This window comes from Caretta caretta, chromosome 1 (genome assembly GCF_965140235.1).
Source record: "Caretta caretta isolate rCarCar2 chromosome 1, rCarCar1.hap1, whole genome shotgun sequence".
NCBI classification, from domain to species: Eukaryota; Metazoa; Chordata; order Testudines; family Cheloniidae; genus Caretta; species Caretta caretta.
This window is the reverse complement of record NC_134206.1, coordinates 39,455,165-39,479,175: the sequence shown is the minus strand read 5'-3', so window position 1 is coordinate 39,479,175 and position 24,011 is coordinate 39,455,165. Positions and strand designations below refer to the sequence as shown.

The 24,011-nt window shown below is 42.8% G+C and overlaps 1 protein-coding gene across 3 annotated transcripts in view; it reads left to right on the top strand.

Annotated features, from left to right (window-relative positions):
* The window catches only part of ARHGAP20 (Rho GTPase activating protein 20), a 95,595-nt gene that overhangs the window by 28,803 nt on the left and 42,781 nt on the right, over positions 1-24,011 (top strand). For all 3 annotated transcript variants that reach the window (XM_048844952.2, XM_048844961.2, XM_048844970.2), the window contains exons 3-4: positions 15,101-15,271; positions 22,223-22,372. In XM_048844952.2, coding sequence (XP_048700909.2) covers positions 15,101-15,271; positions 22,223-22,372 — 321 coding nt within the window. The remainder of the gene's footprint in view (positions 1-15,100; positions 15,272-22,222; positions 22,373-24,011) is intronic.

Below are 24,011 nucleotides of genomic sequence, written 5' to 3'. Positions count from 1 at the left end.
CTATCATATCCCCCCTTAGTCATCTCTTTTCTAAACTGAAAAGTCCCAGTCTTTTTAATCTCTCCTCCTACAGAAGCTGTTCCATATCCTTAATCGTTTTTGTTGCTCTTTTCTGTACCTTTTCCAATTCTAATATATTTTTTGTGATGGAGTGATCAGAACAGCATGCAGCATTCAGGGTGTTTTTTGCAGGTATCTGGGACATGCAAAAGAGGAAGGGACATCAAGAGGTCATGGAACAGGCTCCCACTGATCCTAACAAGCTTGAGGACATCAGCAGGCAGCCATGTGGCACTGCTGTCGCTTCAACCACTCTGAATTGAGCCCTGCTGCAGGAGCCACCTGCACCAGCTGTACGAGGCTCTTTCAGTCCAGTGAGCTTCCCAAAGCATTCTGGAGTGAAGTTGGACCAGCAGCTGTTTCATAGACTGTTGTTGCTTTGCCTGTTTAAAAGGCAATGGGACGGGTAGTGGGTGGGCCAACAACGATCTCCAGAACAGACACCCTGCTGAGGGTGTCCTCTTGAAAGGGATGGGGGAGGGGGTGCTTCCTCTGTAGCCCTTACGGAGCCTGGTGACCCGTGGTTGGGAGCCCTGAATATCCAAAGACGAACCGTCATCAGAACAGGGTAGTGGGAATTAATCTGTCCTTTCTAAACACAGTGGGCCAAGTTCATCTGCACTGTAATGCCACTGACTTCAGTGGAGTTTCAGCAGTGATTTATCAGTCTGATAAGTGCTGAATCAATGAGCTCTGTCACATCAGCGGGCTGACAACTTAAACAATCCGGAAGAGTTCCAGTCTGGCTACTTAAAATGAACTAAGAGATTGGCTGGGGAAAGAGAGTCAGGTTTGAATGGCCATTTGGACAGACTGGTAAAGCTTAGCAGCCTGGCAGGGCAAAGTGCATGATGGCTTTAGCTCCTCCTCACTATCTGACACGATCGTATGTGTCCTGAAGGTGGCTGATTCAGGTTTTATAAGATCATATAAAGTATCCAATTAAAGCAGGAAAGGGTTAAATAGTAACAAAAGTGAACATAATATAGAATCCTGTTAATCCTGAGAGAAGGAAATTAAAGGAAACAGGTAAAAAGAGTGAACAGAACCAGCATTAATATTAGAATATGTAATGTAGGGATTTCTCTTAGCAATCCTGTTGTAGGCTTTTTATATTTTATTACTTTGATACTTTATAAATCAGTACGTTTAGTCATCCAAGACTCCTGAAAAAGGGGAATCTGCCAAAAGGCCTGAAAATTAACAGCTGCTGAAATCTACTTTAATTTTACCTGTCCAGACTCATATATCTTTTACTGCTTTGGACCTTGACCAAGTGATTGTTTTTTGTTTTTTTTCAAATACGGTGGCCTAACTGGAGACCGTTTCCATGTGGTGCAGCTTGGGGAGGAGAGAGATTTAGGAGAGCAGCTGGAGAATGGAATATTCAGCGGCTGAAAGGGAATGAAAGGCTCATTGGTATGGGACTCTGCTAGGGGCTGAGCAGCCTGCCTAGCATTAACATACACCGGTTTATTATCTGGTAACCCTGCTAGGCGATTAGTCTGTGGTAAGAAGCTTAGCAGTAATCTAGAACTATTCTGGATATTTTCTCTACTATTTAAATAAAAGTAATTTATGTAGCTGTCCAAGTCCTGCCTTACCAGGCACTTGTTTCCTGGTAGATGTGGGCAGTGGGATATGCTAATCATTACCACAAACAGTCCCACTGCACCTTGTAAACGTTTGGTGGCTGATTTGTAGTATGAAACGGGTGTTTTGGTGAGCATGTGAATTCTGCCCCTCAGGGCTGCTGTATACTGTGTTAGCTGCACTGACTCTTGAGTGGCCTTCCATGTAGCTGGGATCACCAAAGTGTGGTTATCCCTTTACCCTGTCATGGGATGGATGGATGGATGGGGGTGGTGTAGAATTGGTGTAGCTGGTTCTACACCACCTACGATTCTCCTACGCTAGGGGAATCTCCTATGGGAAATTATGAGCTAAGTCATGATGGGGGCCAGGATCCAGCCCTCTATATTTTTTTTTGTTTTGGTCCTTTCTATTTTTACTTTGTGCAAAAATCACTTTTTTTCGTGACAAGGGGAGTAGAAGGAACAAAGAAATCTTTGCCTGTTTAAATAACTCCTGGAACGGCATCTCCCTGATGTCACTGCTATGGGAATACCGTTCAAGGTGGTGTTGCTGCTACGTCACTGAATAAAAATTTAAATGGCAGTTGTGAACAGAGGATCTATTTTTCTGAAGACTAAAAAGACATCATTGCCTTCTACATGCAACAATGTCCTTGCTTAAACTTTCCCTCCATCGTAAGCCCTCTGACTTTGTAGTTGATCAGTATTGAAACTCTTAGCAAAGTTCGCAGATCATCCACATAGCAAGTTTTTGAAGTCTCAAGTGTTCGTTAGTGCTTTGAATAACTTGAGCTAAATTCTTTTCTGGTGTAAATTGTCAGAGCTCCATTGGAATGTACCATGTTAACTTGCACCAACAGAGAATTTGGCTCTTTGTGTTAAACTTGCAGACTAAACACCTTGCAGCTGTTTGTTAAAGCTTTGTAAAAAAACAACAAAAAACCTGGAAGTAAACCAAGCCACATGTGTATTTTCCTGACTCTAGGCGCCACACTACAGTGCATTCCTGTTGCACAGAGAATGTTGTCATTTCAGCTGTGTAAAAATGACTTCAGTGAAGTTTGTTTTCATTTAAGCTGCCAGACATCAATGGCAAAAGGTGTGGAGATATATTTTTAAATAACATATTTCACACTAATAGCTATGTGAGTATTCTATTGGATTTCTGGTTCCTTCACTGCCTTTCAGGGAGAGTACAAAAGAAACATACTTCACACAGTTTGACTTCATAACCCTTGCCAGTAATTCAGTGTAATAATATTTTGGCATAATGCAAAGATGAGACTTTAAGTATTTGTACAATTAGTTTTTTTCAATATGTGGTTGAATTAAAACCAGAAAACCAGTACTGGTCCAGTGAATGAATGAAATATGAGTGATATTTAAAATAGAACTGCATTCAATACATTACATCCTGTTCAGGAAGAAATAGAAATACTAATACTCCAAGAATAAGGGTGCGTTGGTTGGTTGGTTTTCAGTTTTTAATACAGGACAAATCTCTCAAGCTTAATTGTATGGAAGCTACTGTAAGCTGGGTCTGAATGAGCTCTCCCCTGACATCTAGTGTTGAGCTGGGGAAGAGGACTTCAGGAGCTGACCTTCTTTGCATGGGCACACTTACCTTGGCTAGGCGCTCAGCATGATGGGACTGCTCTGCCCAAATGATCACTTTTGGCTGGTGTTGGATCACAGGTTACTTTTTGTTATCAGGAGCAGGGATACTAAAGGCTTGTTATATTTGTGAGAATCAAGGGCAGCAGAACTATGTTTGGCATACCCTGGTTGAGAGACTCATCCTCATCAAAACTGCACTCGCTAGGCAGGGGACATGGGTGCCAAAGCCCAGTGAGTGGAGAGAGGGTGGGGATAGGTACTTGTATCTGGTGGTGTTGGTGCAAGGGTCCTAGGCACTGTTTGACCCTTTCCCTCTCCAGTGTGTAATAACACAGCTGATTAAGATTCACCTGAGAGTCTTGTTGCACACCAACAGAGCTGAAATCACTGATAACCAGGTCTTCGCATTCGGCTTGCTTTGGGACAGTGTCTCTGCCCAGTCTCAACTAGCAGTGAGGCTCCCCCACTAACAGCTGAAATCACCGAGAGCTGTGTTGAGTGGTGGGACCTCAATACATCCCAGAGGGTGCAGAGTGGAGCAGCGAGCAGCCAGCAACGTGGCTGACACCAGAGCAAGCACCTGGATGGCAGAGCAAGCACAGTGCTCCCCCCACCAGGGTGGGAGGTGAGCTCATGCAGATGTACCTCTAAACTGTGGGTCTTCACGGACCAAGGACAACAGCTGTGAGTGAGGTGCAGTGGAGGGAGAAGGGAGAGGCATGTTAAAGGAACTTTCGGTTTCTGGACTTCAGAACCTGAGGCAAAAGGACACTGTCCAACATATTCTGGGGTGGGTCTTTTGCTCATGGTTCTATGTTTATGAATCCTTCATGCAGCATTTTCCCAAATTAATGCTGGGTTACTTCCCTCCTTTTATTAAGAGTTTATTTTCTACCCTCAAACTCTGTATTTGTAAGAAGAGAAGTATTGCCTCTTAGAGGCACCCAGGTGGTGGTATGTAGTTGTCCCAGGTTACTGGGAGGGTGGGGCTCGAGCCGGTTTGGTGTTGTATTGTTGAAAAGGAACCCGTAGATATTGAATCTGGCCCTTGTTGCTGCCAACTCTGACTGGCAGAAGGGTTACACTACTGTATATGACTATATATAGTGGTTAAGTAAATCTGCAGTGTGTGCTGCACAAAATAAATTAATTAGCTTTTTAGAATTCAGCACTGGTTTCACAATGAGCTACTTGAGCTATGTCAGATTTACTGCTGACTAACTCTCAGAAATGGATTGGCTGCCCTTATGATGAAAATGTTTGTGCTTGTGTATCCAAGTCTCCTGTATTACTAGTCAGTTTAATATTACAGCAGCATTGTAGTTTTCCACAATCACCTCTTCCACTTATCTCTTTCAGGGAAAAAAAATACCCTTGTGAGCAGATCTTTGCTTATTCTTGGCCGCTTGGTGTGATATATGTATTATAATATAAAATGCGGTTCAAGCTTTATACATAAACCCCTAACTCAATGGAGAGTTGCAATGGGAAAAGGCACCACCTCATTCTCTGCATGGTTGTCAAAGATAAATGTGCCTGTAGAGAACCATATCTAACTGGACCAACCAACAAAACCAATCTTGACTTAGTCAGTAATGCTCAGCACCTTTTAGGCCCCAATCCTACAAATTGTTTTATGTGGACAGATCCCTGTGTGGAGTCCCACTGAAGGCAATGGGACCTCTGAGTCCTCTCTGTGTGGGCATAGGCTCTGCAGAACAAATACCAGGAACAGGCCTATCTTTAGGCTCCCACCTTTCAAAATCTTATCCTGTGTGCAGAAGACCTGTGGGGAATAAGGCAGCAGGAGCATAGCGAAAACCTATCTAGTTGAATATCATTAGTATTCTGAAGCCGTAAAACATTTGCCAGTTTTTCGTCTTTTCCTCCTAATTGGTATCTCCGGTTGATTTGAGAAAATGAGAAGCTGCATAAACTGGGCTTTGATAGTTATACAGCTGTTCTTTAAAGACTGGATTACCTGCTGGGAAGTCTCAGGAATAGTCCTGCTCTGTGTAAAACAGTCTTCTGTTTCTCTCTCTAATTCTTTTTGACATGGCAAGTGAGCCTCTTCAGGCTGTGTGCTCTAACGACTTATCCACATGCTAGGGGCCAAATTTACCACTGCTGTTCACAGGCCTGATTCCTTTATCTCACATCTGCTTATGCCCATGGTGAGTTTGATCCCATCACAGAAGAAACTCTCATTACATTTTTACACATATTGCATGATGATCTGCTACCATGATATTGTCAAGACGGTCATAATACATGGGCAAGACATTAGCCAAGCTATCATTTTACTGTTACGATGAAACAGGATAAGTGTTGAGGTCTTGAAATGTTAACATTTGTTTTGAGTGCAATATAAACAGTGTATGGATGGGTACTTTCTGCTGTGTTATGGGTTTGGAGGTTTTTCCCCCTCATCTGAGGGCTGCAATCTAAACTAGAGCTCTGCCTTTTGGTTTGTTCAAGTACAGTTGTTGTTAATTAGTTGTTAGATAGTGACCCTGAATGCAAAAACTCCAGCCAGGAAATATGGGTAGAATTTCTGTGCATTAAAAAGTATTTCTAACAGGGAGCCAACATGGTTCCTAAGCTCCAGTTAGCAGTGCATGCCTGCCTCATATTTCTTCTAACAAGTTTTGGATTAAGCTTATGTTGAAGGCTTTTTCTCAAAGGAAGTCTTGTGCGATTGAGGACATGAAAATGAGACAATAACAGCGCAAAGGTGGTTACCTGCAGTGGCAGAGCCAGGTTTTGCAACTGGATGGTCAATATGTTATTGGTGGTGGGCTGGAAAGTGAGCCTGCCTTGCACTCATCCAACAGCATCAGCTCTTGTCCCGAGGGATGGGGCTGGGCTCACCACTCTAGGCATTGTGACCTAGTGCATGGCGTTACAGTGACATGGGACCCTGTATGACATGTCACAAAGCCCAGAGTGGGGAGCTGGCCCCACCCCATATGACAGGAGCTGCTGCTGCCGAATGAGTTAGGGGCAGTCTCACTCTCCTGTTCCGTATGAAAATTTATGTTGTACGCCTCCTCTTGTGTATTGCATAATATGCCTGGGAAAAGTGCCACACATCCATCTAAAGGCCTCTCCTGCTCCCTTATTAACTCTACCACTGATCACTTGATCTGCTTACAAAATAAGCTCTGTTTACAAAAAAAAAAAAAAAGTCTTGGACCCAACTTCATCTCCTCTGGCCAAGGGCTTGAGAATTAGAACAGTGTGTGCTGGTGCAGACCCAGCGTGTGCGGCAAACCCTGTTGCGTTGGCTAAAACGATTGGTTAGTGAGAAAAATGACGTTGCTACCCAAGCAAGTGCAGGGCCCCACGAGGTTTGGATTGCATGAGAGTGGGCTGGGGTGCTGTCTTGGCACTATTTAAGTGGCTCTCTCAATCTAAGGAAAATGTGTATATTAAAATATTTATTACATTCAAATAAAAAAATTGTTGTTGTGTTTTTTTCATTTTCCCCCTCCTGTTGCCCTCCAGTGGTGAAAGGTGGGAGAGGAAATGTTTCTTCCTCTCTCTCTTACCCCCTCCTTTTTCACACATTTCTCTCCCCCGCCCCTCCATTTAAAAAGCCACCAGGCTTCTGAGCAGGGCTGAGCAGAGTTGGGCAACAGTGTGGTAAAAACATTGCTGCCTGCCTGATGGCCTCTTTACACCAGTGGACTGGTGGTGGTAATAGATGGGAAATTCTTGGTAGCAGAGTCTAACAGCTAATGTCGTTCAAGGAAGTGGCATGCCTACACTGGCAGAGCTCCTGCTGTCGGTGTACATCGCGTCTACACTGGGGGCTATGCCAACATAGGAACTGCAGTGGAAACATAGCTATTAGTCTCCAGATACTTATTGTTTTTGCCTGTCTCTAAGGCCTGGTCTACAACTTAAATTCACACCCCTGCGACACATGATTAAACTGACCGAAGCCCCAGTACAGACACTGCTAGGTCAAGAGAGAATTTTTCCGGTGACGTAGCTACTGCTTCTCAAGGGGGTGGATTTACTACAGCAACAAAAAAAAAAAAACCTTCTGTTGACATAGCAAGTAGCTACACTACAGTGCTACAGCGGTGCCCTAAAAGGTCTGAATTGCTTCCCTTCCTCTCAGTGGATTGCTAAACATAGAGCCTAATGATGACAAAGTAAATACCAACATGATTGACTTTTTCAGGGCTGATCACATTAGCAGAAACCTCTGGTTACTCTGGGACTGTGGAAGGAGCTTGTGTGACAGAGAGAACCTGGAAAATGGAAACTCAATTGCTAGGATTAAAAGTTTGCCAACTTTGGTTTTCCTAAAGGCAAATAAATGGCTTCCCACAGACACCCAGTGATTGGCCTTTGTGAAAGATGTGAAAGAAATCCTTTACATTTGTGTGTGGGGGGGGGGGGGGCAGGGGCGGGGAGAAGGAACCTACGGGTTCCTTCTAAAGGAGATTAGTTTGTAACTCTAAAGGGAATTGATTTATGTGTTAGGGCTGCTACAAGCTTCCTTCTAGCTAGCTGCCAACACACTAAGGGGCAGCTCATAGCATAAGAATCTTCAAAGTCTACATAACTAAGCATAGGACTGCAAGGAACTCAGAGGTTCTGTGATAAATAAAGTGGTGGGGTAGCTCCCTTTGATGGACACCCAGCCAGCCAGTTAGCTGTAAAATTCCTCTTAGTAGCTGTTCTCTGCTTGCTTTACCTGTAAAGGGTTAACAAGCCCACAGGTAAAAGAAAAGGAAGTGGGCACCTGACCAAAAGAGCCAATGGGAAGGTAGAACTTTTTAAAATTGGGGGGAAAAAACTTTCCTTTGTCTCTTGTTCTCTGGAGAAAGAGACATGGAACAACAATGCTGTGTAAGGCTTGAATCAGGTATGAAAATTCATCAGATCATACCCAAAATTACTTAATTGAAACCCCCCAAATATGTAAGTAAATTAGGAATGTTTAGCTAGACGCGATCAGGTTTATTTTCTTTATTTTGGCTTGTGGATCTCCTCTGTGTTGCCCCAGATGCTTTTGTTTGCTTGTAACCTTTAAGCTGAACCCCTAAGAAAGCTATTTTGGGTGCTTAATTTTTGTAATTGTTTTAAGGTCTAGTAAAAACCCTAAGTTCCAGATGTATTTTTTTTCCTTTTTGTTTTTAATAAAATTTACCCTTTTTAAGAACAGGATTGGATTTTTGGTGTTCTAAGAGGTTTGTGCATGATGTTTGATTAGCTGGTAGCCACAGCTAATTTCCTTTGTTTTCTTTCTCAGCTCTTTCCTGGAGGGGGGCGTGAAAGGGCTTGATGGTACCCCACAGGGAGGAATTCCCAAGTGCACCTTCCTGGGTTCAAAGGGGTTTTTTTTGTGTTTGGGGGGTGGCAGCGTTTACCAAGCCAAGGTCAGAAAAAAGCTGTAACCTTGGAAATGTAATACAAGCCTGGAGTGTCAAGTATTAATTTTTAGAATCCTTGCAGGCCCCCACCTTCTACACTCGGAGTGACAGAGTGGGGATTCAGCCTTGACAGGTTCTAATCTTGACTCTGACACTGACTCAGTGCCCTTAGTCAAGCCACTTAATCCTTCTGTCTTAGCATTCTCATCTGTGAAACGTACATAATATCCACGGGATGGGATGGTGGTGGTAAACAAATATTCATTGCGGTGACTGATTTAGTTAATTTTTGTTTTAAAAAGCACTATATGTGTGTTAAAGTTCAGTAGAAAGCACTCACCACCCATCCAGTGGCTGGGGTTAGTAGATCCCAGACTTCCAATTATTTTGACAATTGTCTTTAAGAAAACTTTTTTAATATTGGAAACAATGCAGAAATTGTAACATCAGCAGCTGGGTACCAGTTCTCCTGAATTCGTTGGTGGCTAAAAGATTCCCTTTTTACATACAGTGTAAAAGGTTAGACCAACCCTCGGCACAATGATATGACCAGGTGGACAGGAGTCAGTTACATGGGAGGGGAAAATCCTCCCAAAATGGCTAACACTGGCTCCATCCCTATTTCGGTACATCCTGACAGTAACTGTAACACATTTAGCAGATCTGTAAAATGGAATAACTTCAGTAGTTGTTCTCCTAGCAGCACTGTAAAGCAGAGTGGAGGGATTTTGTGTTCGTTGTTCCTGAAACTTATTCACAAAATTTAAAAATCATCTGAAGATGCATCAGGATTTAGGATAGAAGACTGGGAGTCAGGAAATGTGACCTCTGTTCTTGACTTTACTCTTTGTCTTTGGGCAAGACACCTAACCATGCTGTGCCTTAGATTCATTTATAGGTTAAATAGGAATAATTCTTACCTACCTTTGTAAAGGGCTTCAGTTATATTAGAGCAAAATGTTGTTTTATTTCATTAGATACCAATTATGCAAATTCATGGTGTCTACACTCTTAGGGAAAACTGACGCACACAACTGCAAAGTTCTTATTCTGGAGAGGAGGCTAGAAGAGAAGATAGACTCTCTGAGATTAACCTAAAGGTCAGATCCAAAGTCCATTGAAGTCAATGTAAAGCCTCCTTTGATGTCAGCGGGGTTAGGATCAGGGCCTTATTACTCAACAGATGCGATGTTAAGTGTTTGTGTAGAGTACAATACTAATATTTTGCTCTGTTTCCCTTGTGAATAAACATTAAAAACTGCATCTCTGTTGCACTCTGAATGAAAATAAACATCTCAGTACTTACATCGTAAAGATATGGTTAGCTCGGAAACGCTCATGACAGCCATGGGGGTTAGAAACATTGGTTGGCTGTGTTTTTGTGCTTCCTAGTAAAGAAGCTGTCCTAATGAAGTGGGCATTGAGATGTTTGTTTTCATACTGAGTGCAATGTCATTGTATCTTTCAACAGTTAGCTGATTCTTCATGCTGACTCTGAGTAGCCCCTACACCTCAGATTGTAAAGCTCTTTAAAATGATGCTGAACAGGTGCATATTTTGATTCATTTAAAAATAGCAAGTGAAATCCAGGCTGTCCTGAAGCCAATGGAAAAATGTCCATTAACTTCAGTGGGGCCAGGATTTCACCCCATCATTTGAATTCATCCTTGAATAATTCAAAGAACAGCTTTGTGGACTTTCTTCAAACTTTGCAGCAAAGTTCACCTCTTGACTAAGAACATGCTTTGGAAATTTCTGCTGCAAAGATATGTTTTGAAAGTAATAAGCAACTGACAATAGAGAGTTAGAATGGAAATGCCATCTGAACCTTAACAATAGCATTACAGAAGCAATGCTACACAAAGAGAAACAAGTTTAGATGTTCTCTTTGAAGGATATCTTTCTAGGAAAAATGGAATTGGATATTGCAGTAAACAGAATTTGTCTGCCAAACAGATTACTAGAAAGTTGACTAGTCTATTATTTTTTAAAAAACTGTAGTAATAAAAGTAACCAGTCATAAAATAATTTGTAAAAGAACAGGGGAAAAGTCTTTTTAAAATAATTCTCAGCCATTGATCTACCAAGAAAGCAATAATGCCCTCATTGAAAAGTGATCAGTGATTTTTGAGTATGTCTATTAAAAGTAGCCTAATTTTCAGAGATGAGCATTCCAAGGTGTACCAAGCTGATCAACCAAAAACTGAGGGTCCAAAATAACCACTCATTTAAGAAAATTTAGGCCTACAAGTATAGTTAATCTGTGTATTTTAATGATTTTCTGACATGAAAGAATGCCAGTACAGTGGAACTTTGGTTTCATTCATCTCCTGTAACAGGAACAGTTCAACTATATGGATCAAAAATTACTTTCCAAAAGATATTTGTGTCAATGCTGGAGAGTTTTCCGTTCCCTCGCTATCGTTGGTCAGTGGGGCTTTTGGTTATAAGGGGCCAATTGAAAGTAATGTCTTTGATTTTTCTTTGTTTTCAAAGAATGTCACCTTTGTTTAGTGCCACTGGTAAGCAATGTTGCAGCATGTGGGAACGCTGATTGGGTGAAAAAGAGCCATGATAGTCAACGTGCAGGTCCCATTTGGATAAATAGCTTAGGTTTTTGCATGTCTTCAAACTAGAAACAAATATAATCTGCCTGACCTCCAACAGCATTGACATGCCTAATAGAACTTTCTGTTTACCTGCATGATGGAGTTTTTTGCTACTATGCCGTATTGTGATTTGGGAAGTTCTCTGGTTTCTGAATCTGAGGTGGTGGTCATTCCACTACAATGATCAAAATGCATCTTGCCCATATTGAGCCATACAAGCCTGATCCTGAAGGGTGCCTTAGATTCATTTATAGATTAAATAGGAATAATTCTTACCTACCTTTGTAAAGGGCTTCAGTTATGTATGATTTTCATGGACTAGAGGTGGGCAAGTTGCCTGAGGTGCAGTTCCGGTCCCTGGTTTTCCGGTACTCAGTCTTGAGCCACTTAATCTGGTCCCTACATTGGTCACTGAACCAGTTAATTTATAACCCAGCCAGCTTCTGAGAGGTATAGAGAGGGCAAAGGAAGTTGACCCATAAGACTGTGGGATACTTTTGGTAGACTCCCAGGACCTGTGTTGGAGGGGGCTGCATTTACAGTGTAAAGTAATAGGGCTCGAATATTGGATATTGACTGGCTTGACTCTGGCTCAAATCCTCCACCCCCACAGGTCCGAGCCAGAGTCAGAGATATGTATGTGGATGGAATGGGAATTTGGGCTCAAGTCTGAGTCTGAGCCCAGGTTTGCATTTCAGTTTCTGCATTCCCCTAAGGGTATGTCTACACTGCAATTAAATGCCCACAGCTAGGCCTGTCAGCTGACTCAGGCTACGGGGCTGTTTAAGTGCAGTGTAGATATTCGGGCTCAGGCTGGAGCCCGTGCTCTGGAACCCTCTGCCCTCATAGGGTTCTAGAGCCTGGCTGAAGCCTGAGCCTGAACATCTGTAGCCCGAGACCTGCGAGACTGAATCAGCTGACATGAGCCACTTGCAGGTGGTTAGTTGCAGTGTAGACATACCCTCACAGGTTTATGTTTGGTTTGGTTATAATAACATAAAAGCATGTTTTTATTCTAACAATTGTCATTACTCACTTCAAAGATAAGTGGGTGTTGCGTCTGCATCGCGTCCACCCTGATGGAGGAACTCCGCCAGCCCAAAGCATTAATCATTTCTGCTTCATTTTCTGGACTGAACACTAGATGAGTGAGTTTATATAATGGAGTCCCTGAGAACATGGCCGCAAGTGTTTTAATATGCTGAATAACCAAAGTCCGAGGACTTCAAAGGACAGGAGTCAATGAAATGGTTCTCGAGTGTTTCCACAGTTGCCTTCCCCTGAAGTAGTGAAAATCCCGTTTTGAAGCGCTTAACCCAATGTTCAGATCTGACCTGACTGAAAATCCTGGAATATCACAACTCTTGGTGTGTGGTTGTTTAGGTGACAACTTGAGGATACTCCCTGTGTCTGAGGTAATAACTTCTCCTGGTTCTAAATACAATCCAATACTGAGCCCTCAGTACTGTGTTACGATAGAGTTTCTCAACATAAGGGTCACAAACAGGGGTCACAGCCACCCAAGGGTGCTGGAACAATTTGTATATTGGGGATGCTGAAAGCCATTCAACCAAACTGTAAATCCTGCATATGATGGAAACCACTTCAAACCAAGGGGTGCGACAGCAGCCCCAACACCTGTAGTTCCAGCACCTATGCAGCCACCTTGCTCTCCCCCTGTTACCAGATGGGGTCGGTGTGTGTGTGTGTTTGGGGGAGGGGAAATGGGAGAGGAGTACTGGATAAGGGTTGGGAACCGCTGTGCTAAGTGTTTGACGGGTAAGGAGATTGGTCCCTTACTGGGTGCCCTTGACACCCTTCAGTATTACTGGAGAGGGTGTGCTGTGCTGCAGCTCTGACCCTGAGAAGGAATTCTGGCTTAGCTACCATTACTTCAGGGGGCTCCTGAGCAGCCCATGCTGGCACAGCCCTTGGAGAGGGTTCAGCATTCTCTCCTGCTCCCCTTGCCTGCCCAGCTAGCTGGCTAGTTCAGGGTGAATAGGGCCATGCCCTTTTTGGGCAGTTAATGCCTATAGGGGCACTAGGAAGGAGCAGGGTTGGCAGCACTCCCAAGCCACGCTGTGGCTGGCCCCTGTCTGGGGAGAAGGTGGGGCTGAAGAGTGGCTCATTGCATCCTCCCTCACCTTGCCCACTCACATAGTGACCTGCCTACGGTTGCATTATACTAATGTGAGCTCTTTCTTCTCTCACCCCCGCATCTTTTGACACCCCTACCGCATAGGAAGGATTAGGCCCCACTCCCACAGTAACTTTTTAAAAATTTTTTGCATTGTTCATTTTTAAAGCTCCTGCTCCTCCCTCTCTCCCCCTTGCCTAGAGGGGAGTTGAAAGTGGAGGGAAACTCCCAAAAAAATGAAGGAATGATTTTTAAAAATGCAGGTCTTCAGCCACGACTAGGCTAAATATGGACATTCCCTGGCAGCTCCTCACCGCCTCCTTGCAGATCAGTGAAAGTGAGTCACGCTCACTAGGCTGATCAAAGTGCTTGTCCTTTCAGCACCAGCTGTCGGATTTCCTAAATCAGCATTACTGCTGAAGCCCTCCAAGTAATCCAAGTGTAGGCAAGGGGTTACAAACACAGGGAAGCAGCCAGATTGTGCAAGAGATTTGGGAAGGCCTGTGACCTTATTTGAGAACACTTTCTCTGCTTGCAGTCTTCTTCTTCCCGGTCTCTCCTGTGGCTGTTCTCTTACAAGGTCCATCCTTCTGCCACTGACGTCAGTAGGAGTTCGCCATCGCTTTCGATAGGAGCAGGAACAGGCTTAGTCGGAAAACTCTTTACTTCTGCTTTGCTCTGCCCCGTTTGTTCGTAGCAAAATAAAAGGCCACACACCCTGGCATGCATTTTTCAAAAGTGCTGAGCACCCTCAATTCCAGTTGAAGTAACTGGGAGCTGCAGGTGCTCAGCATTGCTGAGAATCAGGCCCTATCTGCATCACATGTATTTCACGTTCTCTGCAGTGGCAACAGGATTGGGTAGCAGATATAGAATTATATCTTGCAAGAGGCTGAGCACCTTCTGAATGGTACTGAATATCTTTAACCGCTGCTGGCTTCACTGGGAACTAAGGCTGCTCAGTGCCTCCTGGAGAAACTCATCATCTTGTAGGAATGGAAACTTGGCTTTATTAATATATAGGGAGTTACACTTGTAAAGAGCCAATGCAAAATGACCTTTTCTGAATCAGTTTGAAAACTCTGCCATGAATTTACAACAAGGATCTGACCATAAACTATTGATATGAGTGATAAATGCAATGGGAAATAATTTAGACTTGGTTAATAAAACAGTATTAAAGGCAAGCTGCCAAATTCTGTGCAGTTTAGGTCTTACATTATACATACTTTGAAAGTTGCATGGTCTGTCACTAGTACATCCTGACCTGATTGATTCATGTTTATTTTTTCAGTATTGGTCACTGTGACTCTGAATAACTTTCTAAAATTGCAAACTCATACTGAAAGTCCCACACACAAAGGTGTGCTCAGATGTTCCCTGCTCCAAGGAACGTTCATTTATGGGGAACCTACAATACGTGCAGTATTTTGTTAATAGTCTGATACAGAGTTGCAGGGGTTGTGTTTTAAATTATTTGCTAAATTGCTAACAATGTGCTTGGTGCTGTACAAGATGCATGGGTGACAGTGCTGCTAAGCTATGCAAAGCAAAAGTCAGCGTCCCTGTAATATTTTAGTTCATCTGTGAATTAATTAAATGTTCTGTCTTTACAGCAATTGGTGTGGGAAATCTCTGCCATTCTTTGTTATCTATGATATGCTGATTTTCTTTCCTTTGTTCCTGCTGCAGGGAAAGCTGTTTCTCCCCAATCAGTCCAGAAGCATGTCCCCTCGTGCAGTCCTTTATCTGCCCCAACAGAGCCTTTGTACTTGATGGTCATGTGCAGTTGAAGACGGGCCTTCAGACCCAGGAACGGCACCTTTTCCTCTTCACAGACATCCTTGTTGTTGCCAAGTCCAAGTAAGTATCATTCCTAAGGGAATACTCTTGCAGAGCAGCATCCCTCCTCAGTGCAGCATCCCGTGAATTTCCCTAATTGCTATCTTCAGTAGTGAATCTTCCCTGGATTTCATGAGAGCTTCTTAGTCTGCCAATGGGAGTTGAGCTCCTAACTCCCTTAAGTTCTTTTGTACACTCACAAATCAGTCAATCAATCCAGACGAGAGTATGGTAAAGGAATCATAAACATGTATGTTAATTCAATGTGGGTGGGTATTTTAGAAGTGGTGTCTTAAGCTGAGCGTGGGAATGTTGTGTAGTAGATAGAGTGGGCATTAAGCATCTTGAGTTCCATTCCCAGCTCTGTCTGTAGCCGGCTGTCCAAACGCTGACAAGTCATTTAAGCGTCTTGGATCTCAGTTAATTCATTTGAGAAATGTGTATAATACCACTACCTACATCACATGGTTTTAAAGATTTAATACGTGTCTGGGAAGTCATTTGATATCCTCAAACGATTAACATTTCTATGGAAAATTTAATATTATGGTATTACAGTGAGCATTTCTGTCCTCTTTGAATTATCTTCCATATACTGTTTCTGGTGCAGCAAAGTAGAAGGTGGTAGTATTGAGGAGTCTGGGTAGCTGTTCATGTGTAATCAGGCTTGTTGTTGAGCTCAGATTATTCACTCTACCATTCACAATTAAATCAAATTTACAAGATGGATCTAGCATGCTAGCCTCTTGCAGCAGTTGTGGTTTAAGGCAAATCTTGAGTGTGCTTTTACTTATTTATGCATTAAGGAAAAATAGGGTCCTACTGTGCTGGGTTCTGCATAAGCAATGTACTAACTCATGTATGGAGTAACTTACTCCATGTGTATTTATTATTTTTAGTAGATTTGTATTACCATAGTGCCTCTAGGAAATGGTAGCTGAATACACAGCACTTAATTTAACATGGAGGAGAATCTAAAATTTCTGAAGGAGTTGGAAAAATGTGTGTTTTTCTATGTGTGAATTTGATACAAGTTAAACCAGCTCAAAGTAATGTAGGGTTTAAAGAGGAATAAATGGAGCGAGACTCTGGTAATAAGAAAATGATCCTCATTTTCTACTGATTGTTAAAGATAGTAATAAGAACAGTATTTTGAATATTACTTGGTGTGTCTTGACGTACCAATTGGGATATGATCTCTCAAGCTGTTCTATCAGCAATTAATATTTGAATCCTCTATCGCAAATGGGCACTATTTAAACGCTCAGCAGCTGCCAAAAGTTATCATGCAGTATTATCTGAGATACTGTAGTTATTTCCTATTCTAAGTAGTATATAGAGGAAACCTGGGGTGTATCATGTACCAACATATGTTGATAAATGTTGACTTCTTAATGTCTGATGTGAACTTAAGACTGTGTGGTGTACCAGAGTAAAATCTGAACTGAAATGAGGATCCTGTTGAATTTGACTCAGCTACAAAATTATTTCCCAAAAATGGCTAATCTGTAATATTCTTCTGTGTTAAGTACTTGCCTAGTTTTGGGGGCTGCATGTGTCTAAGACAGCAAACTACGGCCCGTGGGCCACATCCGGCCCGTGGGACCATCCTACCCGGCCCCTGAGCTCTCGGCCGGGGAGGCTACTCCGCCCCCTCCCTTGCTGTGCTCCCTCCTCCACAGCTATGCCGCCGCACTGACAACACTCTGGCTCGCCGCTCCTGTCGGGCAGAGTGGCTGGCTCTGGCAGGGTAAGGGGGTTGGATAAGGGGCAGGGGGTCCCGAGGGACAGACAGGGGACAGGGAGCAGGGGGCGGTTGGATGGGGTGGAGATTCTGGGGGGGGCGATCAGGGGATGGGGAGTAGGGGGGGCAGTTAGGGGCAGGGGTCCTGGGAGGGGGCAGTCGGGGTCAAGGAGCAGAGCAGGGGGGTTGGATGGGTCGGGGGTTCTGAGGGGTGTGTAAAGTGGGAGGGGGTGGATGGGGGCAGGGGCCACGCTGTTTGGGGAGGCACGGCCTTCCTTACCCGGCCCTCCATACAGTTGCGCAACGCTGATGTGGCCCTCAGGCCAAAAAGTTTGCCTATCCCTGGTCTAAGAGAAGGCTTTATCTTTCTTTGGACAAGTGTTCATACTCCCCATCATGCTCCCCTTCATATTTATGTTGAGTAGAACCTTCCTTGCATTTTGCATAATACATCCTGCTCAAAGTGACTAAGAATGGCAGCATTAAGAACTTTAGGGTTATTTGTTGGTTTGTGTCCGCTTTTATGCAAAGCATTGATTTAAGCAACTTGTTCCCTACCTTTTACTCATTTCCCCCTTCTCCCGCCCCTTTGTCCCCCAAGCCTCCAATTCTATAGAATCTGAGCACAGGATTTTGTATATAAAGGAGGGAGAGGTTTAAGGAACAGAAGATACTGCTTCGCTTCACTACGTGATATGTGGTCCTCTTTGAATCTAGGCACATACTTTCTCTATGGAGCTGGTCTGGAAGTAGAAGGCTCCCTGTGTCACAAAGACAAATCACTATCTTATTCTGTTTCCTATCACTCATGCAGAACTAGCTCTCTCACTCGTATGACTCCAGCTTGGTTTTCTCATATCCCAGAGCACTTGCATAACAGACCTTGCATTCGAGGTGTGTGTGAGAGGGAAGGAGTTGGGGAGAGAAAGCATTGGTGAGAGACCTGGGAAAGGTGAAAGAAAGAGACTGGGAACATCCAGATAAGGAGGCTGTGTGTTTCCTGTGCCTGTAATAAAGGATTAGGAGCCAGGAATACCCTAGTTTCTAACAGAGCCACTGATTTATTTTTATCACCTTGGATGAGGTAATTTGAGCTCTTTGTGTCTCATTTAACCCACATATAAGATTGGGTACAATGCAAAATTTGATTCTGTGAATAAACTGTCCTGGCTCTTACGTAAGGAAAAAATCCAAGCTTTATGGTGAGTTGTTTTTTTTTTTTTTTAAACCCAGACAATCAAGTTATATTTACCGCCTCTCAAGAAAATTGAGATAATTTTGAGGCAATTTTCTTCTGCTGAGCACCAAGTTGCTCAATCTGGACTGGAGGTAAAGAGACTAGTTGATGCCCAGTATGTAATGGATGCCTCGCTCAGCAGGGAAAAGCAATTGAATGGCTTGTTGGCATTGTGGATAAAACTCAGTTTTTTAGAATGTGTACATATCAAGATGGAAAGCATTTGTTGTGTTTATGTAACACAATGCCACCAAAACCCCGTGCACACTCTGAATACAGAAGGCATCCTATTTCGCAACCATCAGACAACATCCTGTATTTCAACCAAAGGTTGGAATTTCACTGACTGTGATCCCACCAGCAGTCACTCTTCCTGCTGACGGCTTTTGATGCCACACAGAAGAATCAGATCCCTCTTTAGGCTGACCCAGTTTTATGCAAGAGCTGCAGTCTCAGATAGATAGTAATCCACTTATCAAGTGAGGCAAACTCCACAGCAACAATATCCAGGCAATACTTTACAGAGCTACAAAGTCAGCTTGTTAAAAGCAAAATAACTCTGAGAGGGCCACACAAGGGTCCCTTTCAGCTACTTTCACTATCGCCAAAGTGGAATATCAAAGCCTTAAACTTAGTCCGTAATTGTGCTATCTAGGGTGACCAGATGTCCTGATTTTATAGGGACAATCCCGATATTTGGGGCTTTGTCTTATATAAGCACCTATTACCCCTGACCCCCGTCCCGATTTTTCACTCTTGCTGTCTGGTCACCCTAGCTATATCTTTGGGCACACACAAATGCTCCTTTCTGCTGCAGCCACATGAGGATTTAAGCCATGTTTACTCACTGTTGGTCAGCTGTAACTCCACAGCTGATAGTTTACAGGTGTTTCTCCTCTGCCAGCCTTGTGAAAGGAGAACGTATGAGAATCCAGATATATTGAGACGAGGGGGAAAAGAGAATACGCTAGTTAGCTGATTGAAAGATCCGTGATCTCCAAACTAACATTTCTAGGTGCATTGTGTTGGTAGTGAGTTCCTTACCTTACACATTTGTTGCCATGTGCCAACAGCTACAGATATTTTAATGCAGTTTGTGTCTTTCTGTTTTTAACAAAGATTTCTAATGATTGCTCACAGGTGTGTTGGATGGGAATGTAGAGATAAAAGATTCTCCCTCAACACACACATTTGGTTACTGTTCTGAAGTCTGGCTGCTTTGGGGGAAATTAGTAGGAGGGTAAATAAATGGAATGATGGTAGCAATTTCCCAATGGATCCATTAACATTTTTGTCAGAAGTACCTATTAAGGAGATTAACTAACCTAGTGAGAAGTTAATCTTCCATCTGTTAATAGCAGCAAGGTACTGAATTGGCATTTACTGAAAGCAAAAGGAACTAGATTTGCCACGCTGGTATGAGATGGTGTACCTGCGCATTCATGTAGGGCCCAGTTGTGCACCATCTAAAGTCAGCAGTTTTGCTTCACTAGGAGCAGGATGGTGTCCTATATCCGCAATGTAAAAACAAGCATATTTTGGAATGATGTCAATTTATGTTCTTGAAAAGAAAATCAGTCTCTCCTTATGCCAGTCAGTCTCTTCCCTCCCCATTGGTTAATATTAAGTTTTGATGATAGTTGATTCTGAACTGACCAGAAAACTGATATTTGGCAAGAGTCTCACAACTGGGTGCCTAAAGTTAGGCTCTAATGACAGTATTTAAGCACTTAAATAAGTGGCGTAATGTTCAAAAGTGCTCACCTCTCTCTGACTGCAGAAAGGACCTGGCAGATGGGGATGAAAATGCGGGGGAGGGCTGCCTGTGAATGCGGGGACAAAGGGATAGGAGGGGGAGAGAGGAGAATTACTGAGATTCAGTGGGTGGGGAGCCAGCTCCAGTCTGGGAAGGAGGGTCCGGGGGATTCCTACCTGCTCTACAGTCCAATCCTGGGGGCTGCAATGGTGGGCACCACTCTTGTGTCCGATTTTACACAGAGGTGGAGCCCGCACAGTATTTCCATTGCAAAGGCACCAGAGCTCCCTGGTTCCACTGGCCCATGGATGACGTAACACTTCTCTGGCTCTGTTGACTTGAATGGGAGCGACTTAGCGCTCAGCATGTCTGAAAACCAGGCCACTTACTCAGGTACCTAAATATGGATAATAGTTGACAACTCTGGCTAACCCAGGCAGAGGGTGGGGAATTTACACCATGGACTCCACTCCACCAATTCTGGTCAGTAAAGCATCTCTGTGTTGTGTGAGCCCCTGCCAACATTCACGCTTGGTTTTGTGGGGATCCAGCATTGTGTGTTGTAAATGTTGAGAGAGTAACATACTAGGCAAAGTTTGCACTTTACCAGAAAATGGAAAAGGAAAGACTGGACCAAAAAATGAATTCCTGATGTAGCGCTGCAGGTGTCACTGGAGTTACACCAGAGAGAACTTTATTTTATTAGATCTTATGCTTAGTCCATTAGACTTCACTCCGACACTTGTATTTGTAAATTTTTAAACAGTTCAGTCCAAGGTCACACTATGCACAATTACTCAATATTTTTGACAGTAGCTCTTACTTGCTCTGTAAAAAAAAATCCAATCATTTTATGAGCAAATAGAATCAAGTATTACAGATTTAAGAAAGGTCAGATGCACAGTGGGTTACGAATCTTTATGGCAGAATAAAAATAAAGATATGATTTTAATATGTAACCTCAAAATATTCTACAGACATTCTACTTCTTTATGCTAGTGGCTGTAGAGATATGCATGCAGGATCCTTTTTATGTTCATCTGTGGATATTCATATTAATGCCGGGTCATCTGTGGTGCAGTATCCAGCTGTCGCGGTTTTCAGAATTTAAACTGAAGACATCAGAAATCAGAGCAGTGTGAATTGAGCACAGTCCTTGTAAACCCATGAGGTTCAAGTCCTGTTCCATTTCAGACTTAAATAGTTCAATCTGACCTAAATTAAATACCTTGTAAATGAGACTAACCCTGAAGAAGGTATTGCAGATCCTCCACAGTTCTAAAACTGGTTTCAGAGTAACAGCTGTGTTAGTCTGTATTCGCAAAAAGAAAAGGAGAACTTGTGGCACCTTAGAGACTAACCAATTTATTTGAGCATAAGCTTTCGTGAGCTACAGCTCACTTCATCGGATGCATACTGTGGAAAGTGTAGAAGATCTTATTATATACACACAAAGCATGAAAAAATACCTCGTCCAACCCCACTCTCCTGCTGGTAATAGCTTATCTAAAGTGACCACTCTCCTTATGATGTGTATGATAATCAAGTTGGGCCATTTCCAACACAAATCCAGGTTTTCTCCCCCCCCACACACACACACACAAACTCACTCTCCTGCTGGTAATAGTTTATCCAAAGTGACCACTCTCCTTACAATACGTTTATTTAGTGTATGTATTTATAGAGCACTAATCACCATAGTATCTATGCACCATCCCCATTCACCTTCACCATGGTGAGCTGAGATCATGTACTCTTGTTTGCAGTGCTTGGCTTAAAACATCCTGGTGGCAGGCAGGGCAAATTCTGGGAAGGGCCCTCATCTCTTGAAATCTCTTTCCCTGCTTGTCCAGAAGAGGTGGCGTTGGACTTTGTAAACCCATCTGTTAACTCGGCCTTTTGCCTGTGGGGTGGTGGTGATTACAGTGCTTGCTTGTAGTGACTGTGGGTTACATCTATAGAGTTGAGTTTGCTGATATCAGCTAATTTTTTATGCTTTTAATAATTTCGATATAGTGCAGGGCTAGGACAGCCAAGAGATATCTGCTTGTGGAATGGAAAGTAAATTGTATTTATCTATAAGGAGAGAAGCCCAATAAAAGATTGTATTTCTCTAACTGAAGAAGTATAGTCTCTCCATTAGCTCTGATGGAAGTTACACGTCAGCAACACCGTATTTAATAAGTTGGGTTTCTCTGTTTTCGTGTGTCTCATAGCTGGTATTTCTGCCAACAGGTCACCATCTCATTTCAAACTAAAGAGCCAAGTGCGTCTCTGTGAGATGTGGACGGCATCCTGCATGGAAGAGGTCTATGAGGGCAGCACTAACCCGGAAAGGTCCTTCGTTATAGGCTGGCCCACCACCAACTGTGTTGCTAATTTTAGGTAGGAATTGAAATGTGTATTTCCTGCTTTATTAAATTTAGGTAGGGTAGTAATGTAATAAAAATATTACAACTGACGTATTGTCTACGCACAGGCCTGGAAGTCAGGATCTCCATAGCTCCGACATAGATTCCCTCTGTTGCCTTGAGACAAGTCAGCTAACCTCTTTGCCTCAGTTTCCAGATCTCAAAAAGAGTGGCAGTGGTACTTACCTAGCTCTTATGGGTGCGGAGAAAATCGAAGATTTGGCAAAGTGCTGTATGATTTGTGTTGTGTACGCGCTTGGTGTTAACTGTCTGTCTTGGTTTTTAAAATACATTTCTGTAAATACCTTGACTACTTAGTAATTATTGAACAGGCACAGCCAGGCTGTGTCAGCCCTTTCCAGAGGTCAAAGAGTCTATCATATGCACCTGCGAAGGGGTGGAGTTTGCATTGAGTGCAAGCAAGAATCATTCAGTAATATGTTGACCCAGTTCCCTTTTTTTAAACTCTGCCAGAGAAAATAAGTTCAAAATTCCTCCTAAAACAGAAACTCTGAATATTAACAGGCGTGAGCATTTAAATCTGCTTCTGCACAGTTTTCGTTGTGAGGGCACACTAGGGCCATTAAGGCAGTTTTGGCCATTAGGTCAATTTTAGTCTCTGCAGAAAGGCCAACGGAGGGGATCTTTGCCCAATAAATCTGTGTTGCCCAGCTAAGATAATTGGGCTGAGTACTGGAAACTGGATTTTTCCCCTTAATGGAGAGCAAGAGATGAGACCTATAGTTCTGTTTTTATATCACATTGTCTGTAACCCAAGAGACTGTTCTGCATAAACTGTTCTCTGTAGTACTGACTGTTTTTTTTTAACAGAATAGGTCTGAAACAAAGCTGAAATTTCGATTTAATTAAACTCTTGCCAATAAAAATGAGCTTTGATTTAGAGACAGTAGCCTATCCTTTAAAGCTAGAAGGAAATAGTCTGGTGTGTCAGTGACAGCCTAGTCAAAAGGGAGTCCTAGATTGTATGTAAGTGGAGTGATTTCATGTCCAGTGGTAAATAGGAGATCTGAAGAGTTTTATACAAGTCACTAAGTAGAGATAAGTTACAAGAGAATCTGCCATGCAATGAAACCAAAACCAAAGTTCAAATGTTTATCAAGTGTTTGTTCCTGAAGGAGGAAAATTGACCAGGGGTTATAGTTCCCTAAATAGCAACCTCAAAAATTTGGAGAAATTTGATTTTCAAAAGCAGCAGTGGGAAAAATCTTTTCTTCATCGAGGGCAGGATTTAGATCAAGAAAGTTTGAAGTAAAATTAGGTTAGGCTCCTTATTACTGTAATTATCCTAATAAAAGAACAATCATACATATAACTGGATAGCTTAGTACACTTCAAAGTGTATGGGTGAGATAAAAGTTAAAAAATCTTGTTTAAAATGGGTCCTCAGTCCTCACTGGGGCCTTTTAAGTACTAACCTACTGTAAACAATTAAAAAGACAAAGCAACAGAATGGGAGGAGCTTCACCAATCTTTATACCAGCAATACCCTTAAACTCAGGAATCAAACACCTATGTGTAAAGTTATCCTGTTTTTTGTTTGCATTTTAGCAGCCTGTAGCTTAGGAGCCTAACTTTGTTTCCATTGACTTCAT